The 13,701-nt window shown below is 39.9% G+C and overlaps 1 protein-coding gene across 5 annotated transcripts in view; it reads right to left on the bottom strand.

Moving 5' to 3' along the window:
- Positions 1-13,701, bottom strand: part of LOC105497246 (cadherin 17) — an 87,417-nt gene that overhangs the window by 6,538 nt on the left and 67,178 nt on the right. For all 5 annotated transcript variants that reach the window (XM_011768224.2, XM_071067997.1, XM_011768223.2 and 2 more), the window contains 3 exons: positions 10,878-11,122; positions 7,796-7,926; positions 4,996-5,235 (listed from right to left, as the gene is read on the bottom strand). In XM_011768224.2, coding sequence (XP_011766526.2) covers positions 4,996-5,235; positions 7,796-7,926; positions 10,878-11,122 — 616 coding nt within the window. The remainder of the gene's footprint in view (positions 1-4,995; positions 5,236-7,795; positions 7,927-10,877; positions 11,123-13,701) is intronic.

Below are 13,701 nucleotides of genomic sequence, written 5' to 3'. Positions count from 1 at the left end.
AGAAAAAAATGTCTAAATTTAATATTATTCTAATCATGTTTTCTGGTTATGATGTAATTAAATTAGAAGAAAGGTATAGGAAATATTCCCAGAATATCTGGAAACTAAATAACACACTTCTAAATAACACATGATCACAAAAGAAATCTAAAGGGAAAACACAATGTATCAAATTTTGTGGGCCAGGCATGGTGGTTCACTCCTGTAATCCCAGCATTTTGGGAGACTGAGGTGGGAGGCTCACTTGAACCCAGGAGTTTGAGACAAGCCTGAGCAACATACTGTGACCCCCATCTCTACAAAAAATTAGCCAAGTGTGGTGGCTCATACTTGTAGTCCCAAGCTACACGGGAGGCTGAAGCAGGAAAGCTCGTCTGAGCCCAGGAGTTCAAGGCTGCAGCAAGCCATGATCACACCACTGCACTGCAGCCCGGGTGACCGAGGCCCTGTCTATTTAACAAAAAGATCTCAAAGTAATGGCATCAGCTTCCACCTTAATGAAAACAACAAGAACAAAAACACAATGTAAGAAGAATAAAGGAAACAATAAAGATCTGGCCAGTGAAATATAAAACAAAAGCAGAAAAAAATGAAACCAAAAGCTGGTTCTTTGAAAATATCAATAAAATAAACTTCTAGCCAGATTATCAGGAAAAAAGATAATTTGCCAATATCAGAATGAGTGATATCACTATGTATTCTACAGATATTAATATCATGAACTATATCAATAAATTAGATTAATGAAATAGATGAATTATTTGAAAGGTACAAGCTAACAAGCTCAACCAAAAAGAGATATATAAATTGAATTTTTCTATATCTATAAAATAAAATTGAATTTGTAGTTAAAACTTCTTAAAAATACACCAGGCCCAGATAGCTTTACTGGCAAATTCTTTCAAGCTTTAAGAAGAAATACCACTTTTATGCAAACTTGACCAGATAATTGAAGATAAACAGGTGGAATCCTTCCTCATTCTACAAGGCAAAATATATAGACAGACCAACATCCCTCATGAATATAGATGCAAAAATTAAGTTTTAGCAAATCCAACAATACATAAACATGGTAATATTTCATCACTAAGTAGGTGTTATCCCAGGAAGGTGATTTTAGATTCAAAAGTTGATGTAATTCATCAATTAATAGGCCCAAAAAATCAAATCAGCCACATAGTCAATACATGGAGCAAAAGCACTTGAACAATTTAATATCCATTTCCAATTTAGAAAAAAAAAAAAAACCTTCAAATAGGAATAAAAGTCAAAGTCCTCAACCTAATAAAGATCACCTACAGAAATAAACCCCACAGCTAATGTCTACTTAATGGTGAAAGGCTAAATGCTTTCTTCCTAAGATCATGAACAAGCCAAGTATTTCTGCTCTTACTACCTCTATTTGACATTTCACTGAAGGTTTCAGCCAGTAATAAACAAAAGGCATACAGATTGAAAAGGAAAAAGTCAGTATTCACAGACAACATGATTGTCTGTGTAGAAAATCTATGAAATCTAAAAAAACAAGGTCAGCAAGGCTGTAGAATACAGATCAGTATACAGAAATCATTACATTCCTATATCTAGAAATATTTAAAATATCAAAAATCTGAAATGCTTAGGGAAAATTTTGCAAGAACTATACACTGAAAACACATTGCTGAAAGAAATTAAAGAGCTAAATAAATGGAGACATATACCACGTTCATGAGTTGGAAGACTTAATTTTGTTAATATGTCAGTTCTCCTCCAGATTCCCCAATAGATTCAACACAATCTCAACAGGAAGGAACAGGCTACATTCTAAAATTTATATAGCAATGAACAAGACAGAATGAAGGAATTTTGAAAAAGAACAGTCAGAAAAATTAATCTACCTGATTTCAAGCCTTATACAGCTACAGTAATCAAGACAATGTTTTATTGGTATAAAAATAAACAGATTGATGAAACAAAAAAATCCAGAACTAGATTTATATATAGGTGGTCTCTTGATTTTTGCCAAAGTTGTTAAGATAATTCAAAGTAAGAAGGATGTTTTAAACAAATGGTGTTAGAACAGTTAGATAGCTATGTTAAAAACAATCAACTTTGGTCTTTACCACACCCCGTATGCAAGAGTATCTCAGCAATATTATGGGTTTGGTTCCAGATCACTGCAATAAAGCAAATAGCTCAGTGAAGCGAGTCACACAAATTTTTTGTTTTTCTACTGAAATAACAGCTTATATTATACTCTGGACTGTTAATAGCATCATACCAAAAAAAAAAAAAAAAAAAAAAAACCCTAATGTCCATACCTTAATTTAAAAGTACTTTGTTGCCAAAAAATGCTAATGATTATCTGACCCTTCAATGAGTCAATCTTTTTGCTGCTAATCATTTCCTGTCTCAATGTTGGTGGTTGCTAAAGGCTGGGGTGGCTGTGGCAATTTCTGAAAATAAGACAACAATGAAGTTTGTTGCACTTATTGACTTCCTTTCACGAGAGAGTTCTCTGTAGCATGTGATGCTGGCTGATGGCATTTTACCCACAAGAGAACATCTTTCAAAAATTGGAGTAAATCTTCTCAAACACTGCCACTGTTTTATCAACTATGTTTATGGAATATTCTAAATCCTTGCTTGTTATTTCAACAATGTGCATGGCATCTTCACCAGAAGCAGATTCCATTGTTCAAACAAGCAAACAAAACCCACATTGTTCAATTGTAAGAAGCAACTGTCATTCATTCCAGTTTGATCATGAGATTGCAGCAATTCAGTCACATCATCAAGGTTCTGCTTCTAATTCTAGCTCTATTGTTTTTTTCACCACATTTTCAGCGACTCCTCTGCTGAAATCTTGAACCCCTCAAAGTCATCCATGAGGGTTGGAATCAATTTCTTCCAAACTCCTACTAATGTGTATATTTCAACCTCCTCCCATGAATCACCTTTTTTAAGATGTCATCAAGAATCAAATGTTCTTGATGACATCTAGACTGGTGAATCTTTTCAGAAGGCTTTCAATTTACTTTGCCCAGATCCATCAGAGGAATTACTATCTAATAGCAGCTATTACCTTATGAAATGTATATCTTAAATAATTTGAAAATCAGAATTACTCCTTGATCTGGGGCCTGCAGAATGGATGTGTTAGCAGGCATGAAAACAACATCCATTTCCTTGTACATCTCCACCAGAGCTCTTGAGTAACCAGGTGCATTGTCAATGAGCAGTAATATGTTGAGAGGAATCTTTTTTGGGAGAGAGGAGGTCTCAACAGCGGGCTTAAAATATTCAGTAAACTATGCTGTAAACAGATGTGCTGTCATCTGGGTTTTGTGGTCCCGTTGACAGAGCACAGACAAAGTAGATTTAGCATAATTCTTAAGGGCCCTAGTATTTTAGGAATGCTAAATTAGGGTTGGCTTTAACTTAAAGTCACCAGTTGCATTAGTCCTAATAAAAGCCAGCCTGTCCTTTGAGGCTTTGAAGCCAGGCATTTACTTCTCTAGCTATGGATGTCCAAGATAAAGAAGGCTGTTTTATCAACATTGAAAAGCTTATTTAGTGTAGCCAGTTTCATTAATGATCTCAGATCTTCTGGATTACTTGCTTCCACTTCAGTTTGCTGCATCACTTTGCACTTTGTTATGGAAATAGCTTCTTTCCTTAAACATCATAAATCAACCTCTGCTAGCTTCAAATTTTTATTTTGCAGTTTCCTCACCTCTCTGTCTTCACAGAAGTGAGGAGTTAAGGCCTTGCTCTGGGTTAGATTTTGGTTTAAGGGAATATTGTTGCTGTTTTAATCTTCTATCCAGACTCCTCAAACTTTCTGCCTTAATGGCAATAAGGCTATTTTGCTTTATTATTATTATTATTATTATTATTTGTGTGTTCACTGTAGGTTCACTTTTAATTTCCTTCAATAACTTTTCTTTTGCATTCACAACTTGGCTAAGCATTTCATGCAAGAGGCCTAGTTTTTGGCCAATCTTGGCTATGAACATAACTTTCTCACTAAGCTAAATCACGTCTAGCTTTTGATTTAAAGTGACAGATGTGTGACTCTTCCTTTCACCTGAACACTTATATGCCATTCTAAGGTTATTAATTGGCCTAATTTCAATATTGTGTCTCAGGCACAGGGAGGCACAAGGAGAGGGAGAGACATGAAGCTCCACAACTTAATCATATACCTCCCATATGACCAAGCCATTCTACTCCTCAGTATTTAACCAAGAAAACTGCAAACGTATGTCCCTACACAAAATATTTGTTCACAAATCCTCACAGCAGCTTTGTAATAGCAAAAGTTGGAGTTACAATCAACCAGTGAACAGGTATAGTTCAATGGAACACTACCCCTCAATAAAAAGGAATGAGGTATTGATACATGTAATAACACAGATACATCTCAAAATGAGATGAAAGAAACCAGACCAAAAAAGGTATACATACTATACTATACTATACTATTCTATTCAGATAAACTTATTGAAAATGAAAACTATAGTAATGGAAAGCACATTGATGGTTGCCTGGGGAGAGAGGATGGGTGGGAAGCAGAGATTATAATAGGGCATGAAATATCTTCTGGGGGTGGTAGAAAAGTTCATTGTCTTGAATGTGTTGATGGCGTCAGTGGTATTTACACATAATCAATTCTCATAAAATTGTATACTTTGAGTATATATATAAAATATTCAATCTCAAAGTTTTTAAAAATTTCTATAAAATCTGCTTTCCATCTGTCATTGAAAATTTTGCAAATGATGCTTAGGTCATCCAACTGTTCATCTACACCAAGGGAATGCTGTGTGGTCATAATAAGCCTGGGGCTTTGTCCCCTCTGGAGTCCTTCCCTGGGCAAGCTTCCAAAGCATGAACTTCCTTCCTGGAGCATGAGAGAAAGCTCTGTGCTGAGTACTGCAAACCCACCAAGTTAAATAAAACCTACTTTCATCATCCATCTGTGTTTTTTCCCATGTATTTCTGACAACTCACCATTGATTTTGGAAACTTGCCAGTCGTTCTGTAGGCTTTCACTGGCGATGGAAAATGTAAAGTGGGGACCCCGAAATAAGTGCTGATCATCATCAGTAGCCTCGAAAATGAGACTTCCAGGTGCACTGAGGGGATGGCAGAAGTACAAGTCCATGTAGTCCTTGGCCAGCCTGGGAGGGTTGTCATTCACATCCGTAAGGATCAGGTGGAACTGTGACACAGAGCTCAAGGAAGACCCCCCTAAGGAATTGAATGATTGAAACATGGGATCAGCTCACTCATTTTCCTCTTAAATAGAAGGGTTTCCCTTTCTTTAAAAGTCAAGCAGTTAGGTACACTGAGATGCTAGAAAGAAGACGAGCTTTTAGAATCAAAGACCTAGTTTTGTTACTGGTGAAAAAGTCTTATTGACCATCATCATAATAACTAAGATCTATGTGTTAATATTTTACATATATTACTTCACAATAATTCTGAAAACTGAGCTCAGAAGTTGTGTAACTTGCTCAAGGCAGAGAGGTTTTCAATCCAAGAGGTCTAACTCCAGCACTCACACCTTCACTTGCTCCTCACCAGGCCTTAGCATGTTAGTTGAGTTTTCTAAGCTTATTTTCTTCAGCTGTGTAGCTTTGCAAGAATCCCGAATATGAGTGAATGTTCTGGAAAATAGTAAAAGCCTCCACAGACATTATGTAGTATATGACAGGAGTGAAAAACTTGGATCTGCAGCATAACCGGTTGGTAGCTATGTAATCTTGGGCAGTTACTTAATTTCTCAGTGCTTTGGTTCCCTCGTTCATAATATGTGGTCAAGAATAGCACCTACCTTATAGTGTTGCATGAGGAGTAAGTTATTACAATAAGTGCTCGTTATGGGGCTGTCAGTGCAACATAAACACTGACTGTTATCGTGTCCTCCCCGACACCAATCACAGACATTGTTTCTACAACTTCTGACTCTGACCTTGTTTGATTCCAGTAATGTTTTCTTGCTCCTGCTTCATTTCCAGTAAACCCTGTTTTCTTGCTTTTCGTCTCAACATCGTCTATGTCCATGACTACACTTAACCAAAGGAGAAAAGGCCGCTGTGTTCTTGAAGTCATTGTATCTATTTATATCACGTCAGTGCCAAAAACTAAAAACAGAACAGGGTTTTGGACCCTGGTTTTGATTTCTGAAACTTCTAGAATGTGAGAGACTCTTGGGACACATCCAGAGTGAAGTTCTGATCCCCATGCTATGAGAAAGGGGTGTGCACAGCATAAAGGCTCAGCCAGAACCTGCCTGCTGCTTCACTGGGAGCTTTTAAATCAAGAGTTAAATGTATACAATGCGATAGTGGAATGTGCTTCACTCAAGCAAGAGACAGAAACAGAGGGCCTGTCCGCTCACACACACCCTTCCCAAGCTGGCACGCGGTTCTGCATTCTACCCTTTTTGGTTTGCCTTGACTGAAGTAATTTTGTTTTTCTTAATCTTTCTGCATGCAGGGGCCATTTTTATGATTCCTGTCTGTTCTCCATTTAGCTCTCAACCCTGGGCCTCACATTTTGAAAGTTTTTTTTTTCAGGGCTGTGGTGGGTGGGGGGGTCTAAAAACATTTATTGAGTAATTTGTTTAATTCTCTTTTTTGGCAAACCTGGCAGATACATTTACTAGCTAATTAGAGCCTGATCAACATTGGATCAACAGATTTCCGACTCGTATGTCTGAAAATTCCATTAAAATGCAAAGAAACTCTGTGTTAGTGGCCAGGCTTATTATTGGGTAAACATACTATTCCTATGAATTTATTTTTATTTAAAAAAGTTCTCTGGAACTCCACATTTGGAGCCAGCAGGCAATATATATCACCACAACTGAAATAAATAGGATGCAAAGATTATACAGAAATGGCTCAAACATCCTGGGCTTTTCTGTATAACAGTCTTTCCTTTCAAAAGTTCACCTGATTTCGTCAAAACACAGATACGCTGGTTCACCCAAACCTATGGAATCAGAATCTCCAGGGGTGGACTCCTAGTGTCCATATTCAACAAACTCCCTGGGGATTCTGACACATATCAAAGTAGAGAATATTTCATAAAACATTTTCTGCTTCAAAAAGGATGAGAGTTACAATTTAAGGTTGAAGGAGCAAGTGGTGGTCTAGGTGAACAGGTAAGTGGTTTGACTCCACTCAGAGCTCCTGGGAGAAACCCACAACCACATTGGAAGAAGGGAGGTAGTTCAGCCAGGGACACAGAACCCTCTAGAAGAGGCTGTAGCCCCTACAGGAAACCAGAGTGAGCAGCAGCCCTGCTGGGGGCACAGGTGTTTTTCACCTTTAACAAAACCATGAAGGGGCCCAGCGTGGTGGCTCATGCCTGTAATCCCAGAACTTTGGGAGGCGGAGGCAGGCAGATCACCTGAGGTCAGAAGTTTGAGACCAGGCTGGCCAACATAGTGAAACCCTGTCTCTTCTAAAAATACAAAAATTAGCCAGGCGTGGTGGCAGGCACCTGTAACCCCAGCTACTCGGAAGGCTGAGGCAGGAGAATTGCTTGAACCAGGAGGCGGAGGTTGCAATGCGTGGAGATTGCACTACTGCACTCCAGCCTGGGTGACAGAGTGAGATTCCATCTCCAAAAAAAAAAAGAAGATATGAGCACTCCCTTATACTTTTGTACCTTTCTCATCCTTCCACTTTAATGTTGTGATATTCTGGTGCTTTGGTTCTGTCAGTTTTCTTATCCTCCCTTCCATTTCAACCCAAGTATCTTCTGATAATCTATGTTCCTTTTTATTTTTTTTGCTTACCTACTTCAGTGGCCACCACTTGTACCCGATATGGACTTCCAGCTTCTCTGTCCAATGGAGCCACACTAAAGATCTCACCAGTCACATGGTCAATTTTAAGCCAACCTCTTGTGTCTCCTCTCAGTGAATAGCTTCATCAAATGAAAAGAGCAAAAGAAAGCCTGCATTACTTTGCATGAAAGTGTGAAGCTAGTTCGTGCATCAACTAAATGTTTGTGCATCCTTTAAATATGTTGTAAATAATATACAAATAATGTTGATAACGATAATCTCAACATTTGTATATTATTTACAACATATTTAAAGGATCTATTATCTCATATTATTAATGCTTTATTTGCATTTCATCTGTCTTCAAAAGGATTTGTTCATCCTTACAACGTGGTGTTTGTGCTTGTGTTAGGAAGGGTATAGTTCAAAACTTCTGGGGAAAGTAGCTAAACTTTTCTGGCAATCAAAGAATTCAAATTAAAGTAACCCAGAAGTATCTTTTAAAACATCTTAGCAAACCACCCATCTAGAAAATTTGAACAGCCTGTGGTGGAAACGTTGGGTAAGATGGGTGGATACTTATAGACCCTGGTAACACAGTGAATTCCTCATCCAACAAACATATATTGAGTGCTGAGGAAGATCAGGCAGTGGACCAAGGGAGGTGGTCACAAAAAGGGCCTCTCAGGCAAGTGAAAGAGATAGACAGATGAACAGATAATTCCAATAACACGTGGTTAACACAACAGAGGGGGCCCTATGGAATCCAAGACAAGTTTACAGGAATCAGCAAAGTCTTTCTGAAGATGTTAAAGGCAAGAAGAGGATGCTTCAAGCAGAAGGAAGAGTGTGAGCTAAAGCACCAAGGGCCAAGGAACAGCATGGTGAGTGTGGGGTCAGGCATTTCAGCAGCGCTGGGGTATACATGGGAAGCAGAAGCCACAGAGATTTGAAGAGCCAGATTATAAGAAGCAAGGGGCAGCCAGCCAATGATTTAAGCAAGGTGACCTGGCCATATTTGTGTTTTCAACAGAGCTCATTGGTAGGTGTGTGGAAGTTGAGAGAGACAAGACTAGAACCACAGGAAAACCAATGGTACAGCCCTTTAAAAAGCAACACATCATAGTCATGAGGATGTCCATGTCTTTAGAGCAAATAATTCCACTCCTGGAAATCCTACCTAAAAAAAAACCAATCTAATCAAAGTTTAAAAAGAATTACATGCATACATCTATTGAAAACATTTTCTATAATCAAAAATACTAGAAGCAACCTACATGTCAAAGAATAACAGAATGATTAAAAATTATGATGTGTTAATTTCCCACAATGTATTTTTTTAAGTATATTCCATACGCCAAACACTGTGTTAGGTTATAAATATGGGTAATGAATATGAAACCCTTTATACTTCGGATTTCATCCTGAAAGAGATGGAATGCTTTGGAGCATTTTGAAAGAGGAGTCAGATGATCTGATTTACTTTTTTAAAAGGTCACTGACTGCAATTCAGTGAGTAGATTCAGGGTGGGGTGGGGGATGGCAGGGGTAAGGATGAATCCAGAACAGACACAGTGGTGCCTTTGAGTAGGCTGGAAGCAGGGAGAAGCAGGTGGATTCTGAATATATTTCAACAGAAGAATCTATAATATTTGCTGAAGGATTGGATTCAGATCCACTGGCTGCTAATTGATTTTAAGTTTGTGGAGCTTGAGAATTAAATTACTCAGAGCAACACTGGAGTCATCCTTAATTCTTAACAGACTTATTACTCATGTCTGAACTATTGATTATTCCTTATTCCTGAAACACTTCCTTCATTTGTCTTCTGGAACTGTACCTTACAGAACACCTCTTCTCAGTCTCCCTTGCTAACCTCCTCTTCCTGACCTCAACTTAATTGTATATGTATCCTTTCCTTGTTTCATCACGGTAATTTTCTTACGTGCCTTTATTTTTCCCACTGATAAACTTTTTTATTCTCATCTTTGACCAATGATTTTTATAGTATTTTCGTGAAGAAGGTAGGAACTTTTGTGAAATAAATGGTATAAAGATTAAAAACAGTGTCTCCTCATAATTTTTGACTCAGTAGTATCTACACTAAACCATAGAGTATATCCCCTACTGTTCTTTCTTCTCTATAAAACTACAGAAGTAGTTAGAGTAAAACTGTAGGTGGTAACCTTGCTTCTCAATGATCAGATAAAGGTCTTAGAAGTGGATCCAAGTGCCTGAAGGACAGCTCAATGGGAGGCAAGACTCCCTCCGGATGTTTAGAGAAAGTTAAGGAATTGTCTGTCATTCATAGCCACACGCATGATTTAAGTCATGCTGAAATATTTATTATGCCATAGGAGGTGTAATGTACAACAGCAGCAAAAGATCTGAGTTCAAGTCTTATTAACTACATGATCTTAAAGATTTTATAGATATTATACAGATATATACAAACATATTTCTTAAGCAAATTAATCATCATTGTACTTTTTAAGGAAAACTGTGTGGGTCTTATTGAACTGAAAAAAAGGAATTGCTAAGATGGAAATGTTTATACATTTTGTTCAGCCACCTCAGCCAGAGCACCAGCTTCTCCAGGGGTGCTCTTTGGAGCCAAGGAACCTATGTATCCTACATCCAGAAGATTCCCTCAGCCCTGTAAGTTGGCATGGTCTGTCCAGTTGGGCTTTGGTCTCTCTGTCTAGATCTCCAATATACCTTTAAGGCTGGAACCCTTTCTTAAACCCAGCCTAGATAACTGGCTCAGACACAGGGCCTGGTTCATCTTGTCTCTCTCAGAGGTAAACCTCACCTGAACCATCCAGCTCTCAGCTAAGACCTGAAGCTCATGGGCTGGAATGGAACCTCACACTGCTTCCCACTTGTCTGAGACTAGATGCTTATTGATGAACCACCATCCCTCGGAATGCCCCCAGGGTGTTGACACCTTCCTAAACCAAGGCCAAGTTCATCATTGCTGGGTGTGCTGTGAGGGTCAGCCCTGGAGTCAGTGCAGGCCAGCTCCTCCTCCTCCTCCCCACTGACTTTGGTGACCACGCAGCCAGGCCTGCCCAGCACTGTTGCCCTTTACCTTATGTCCAGACCTTCTGGATCCTTGGCAGTCACATTGCCCACTTTAGTGCCTATAGCTACATCCTCACTGACTTTCGCTTGGAATACGTATTGGGAAAATTCAGGTGCTTCATTCACATCTGTCACAAAAAGCGTGAACTTGGCAAAAGAACTTGCATTGTACGTCACACCAAACACTAGAGGCTCAGGATTTTCTGCTTTGAACACAATGTTGGAAATAGCTGCTGTTTCAAAATCAAGAGGCTGTGTAGGAGAAAGAGAGAAAATTAATTTTGGGGTGATTAGATTCATTCCCTATGCTTCTTAAACTCTCATATATTCAATATATGATATTGGGAAAACTGGATATCCACATGCAGGAGAATGAAATTAGACTATCTTATACCATGTATGAAAATCAGTTCAAAATAGATTATAGACAAAACATAAGACCTAAAACTGTAGCACCACTAGAAGAAAACATAGAAGAAAACTCTGACATTGGTCTTGGCAATGATTTTTTTAAATTATTTTTTATTTTTGAGATGGAGCCTCATGCTCTGTCACCCAGCCTTTAGTGCAGTGGTGCGATCTTGGCTCACTGCAAGCTCTGCCTCCCGGGTTTGTTCAAGTGATTCTCCTGCCTCAGAATCCCAAGTGGCTGGGATTACAGGCACCCACCACCACGCCCGGCTAATTTTTGTATTTTTAATAGAGACAAGGTTTCACCATGTTGGCCAGGCTGGTCTCAAATTCCTTACCTCAAGTGATCTGCCCGCCTTGGCCTCCCAAAGTGCTAGGATTACAGGTATGAGCCACCATGCCTGGCTGGAATAGAAGTTTATCTGACTCTCAGTTCTAGAGGCTAGAAAGCCCAAGAACATGGTACCAGCATCTGTTGAGGACTTTGTGCTGTGTTATCCTATGACAGAAGGGCAAACCATCTCACGAGATAGAGGAAACTCACCCTTTTATTTTTAGTAGAGATGGGGGTTCTGCCATGTTGGCCAGGCTGGTCTCAAATTCCTGACCTCAAGTGACCCGCCCACCTCAGCCTTTCCCCATGCATGCACCAACACACACCATCACAACTCACTCTCTAGTTCCTAAGTGCTGTGGCATGATTTTTCACGTGGAAGGGTAGGAACTGTGTGTGAAGACTCAGGGTCATTTGAGATAGAAAAAGCAATTGAAATTTGTTCAAATATGTAAGAGAAAATCATGTAAGCCAACTAAGTGTGAAAACAGAGGTTGTTCATAGTGATAAGCACCCACTGTCTGCAGGGCCTGGCCCTCGTCGACCTCGTGATTGCTACATGTGGTCCATGGTTCAGTTTGGGCTTCTCCCCCTGAAGTGGAGGTGGGCAGAGCAAGCTGGAGTTTCTGACTCACAGGACCCACTCCCAGTGTCAGGGGATGACAGAACTGTCCAGTTGAGATAAAAGCTTAGTAGGCCAAGCAGGAAGGCAGCAGCCCCCAGAATGAGCCTGTGATGGGGACAAAGGACACAGTTCTCTGTTCCTGTCCAGTTCAGCAAAGTCCGGGCCCAGGCAGGCAGCACAGCTGTCCATATGCTTAGGCAGAGCACGTGCATCCATCCTCACCATGAAGCAGGTCCTAAGCACCCTCCCTGGCTTTTCCTCATTCCATCACTGGTCCCAGAGGCAATGGTTTAAAGAAATGAGACACTGTATGTGCAAATGAGAAGCAGCCTGTATTACCAGAAGAGAACGTGCAAGGCTGAGAGTGGAAAGAGAAGACTGTATGGCGAGCTGAGGAGTTGGAACTTCATCCTTGACTAACAAAGTCAGATCTGTGTCTTAGAAAGATAACTCCAGGAGCAGCTGCATGCGGGATGGATTCGAGGTGATCCACACTGGGGCAGGAAGACTAGCTAGAAGGCAGTGTCAGTGTTCCCTAAGCACTGGATGGAAGAACGAATGAAAAGCAGCAGCCTACCATTGAGAATTCTATTCACATAACTTCCACACCTGGAGAAACATCAACTCTTCTGGAGAAATTATAAATGGAAGATGCTACATTAGCAAATGGTAATCAGCAGAGCTGAGCCAAGAACAAGCCTTGTCCGGCCATGTGCATTGTTTTTCATGACATGGGGATATGACTGCAAGACCAAGTCAAGAGACCTGCACTGCCTCTTGGAATGGCCTCAGTCCCATCTGGCAAGACATATTTAAGTTAACTGAAAAAACCTGCTCACACCACAATTCCTTTTGTGCACACAACTGCCTGAAAGGTCAAACCTAGTGATTTAGATTCAACTTGGAGGCAAAGAAAATGCTGAAGGAGAGGGGCTGTGAGACTGGGATATTTACCATTTTCACTAGCGATCACTGATGAGATCAAAGTGTGCACATTAGTTTTCCAGATGACATTTGGGCTAGTTAAAAATAGCTAGTGAATTGAGAATTCAAAAAGATCAGCCATAGTGGAGAAGTGACAAAATTTGCCAGTTAAAAAAAGGCAGAACCCTGAATTTCAAGAAACAGGATCCCAGGAGAGGTATTTGAGCCAGGCAGGGTTCAAAGAAATAGCTTTCCTGCTCATGACACACATTTGGCCCCAAGAGCATGATAACCAACCACACGAGAGGCTGGAGCTTGGGCAGCAGTAAATACAGAGCAGGGAGCATTTCTGACAGTTGTTTAATCTGATGGATCGCTTTGGGCACTTGCCAAAATTATTCATTTCCAGGCTTTCCCCTTGAGAGACTGAGGCTGCAGTCCTCAGTATGCACCATTTGACTCTTTAATTAGGCAAGTTTGGCCCCCTTAGGAGAAAGCATACCTGTCCACAGGTAGAATCCTAGCTCTAATTAATTA

This window comes from Macaca nemestrina, chromosome 8 (genome assembly GCF_043159975.1).
Source record: "Macaca nemestrina isolate mMacNem1 chromosome 8, mMacNem.hap1, whole genome shotgun sequence".
In the NCBI taxonomy this organism is placed as follows: domain Eukaryota; kingdom Metazoa; phylum Chordata; class Mammalia; order Primates; family Cercopithecidae; genus Macaca; species Macaca nemestrina.
Note: the sequence above shows the minus strand (reverse complement) of the source record. Positions and strands in the feature narration are given on the sequence as shown.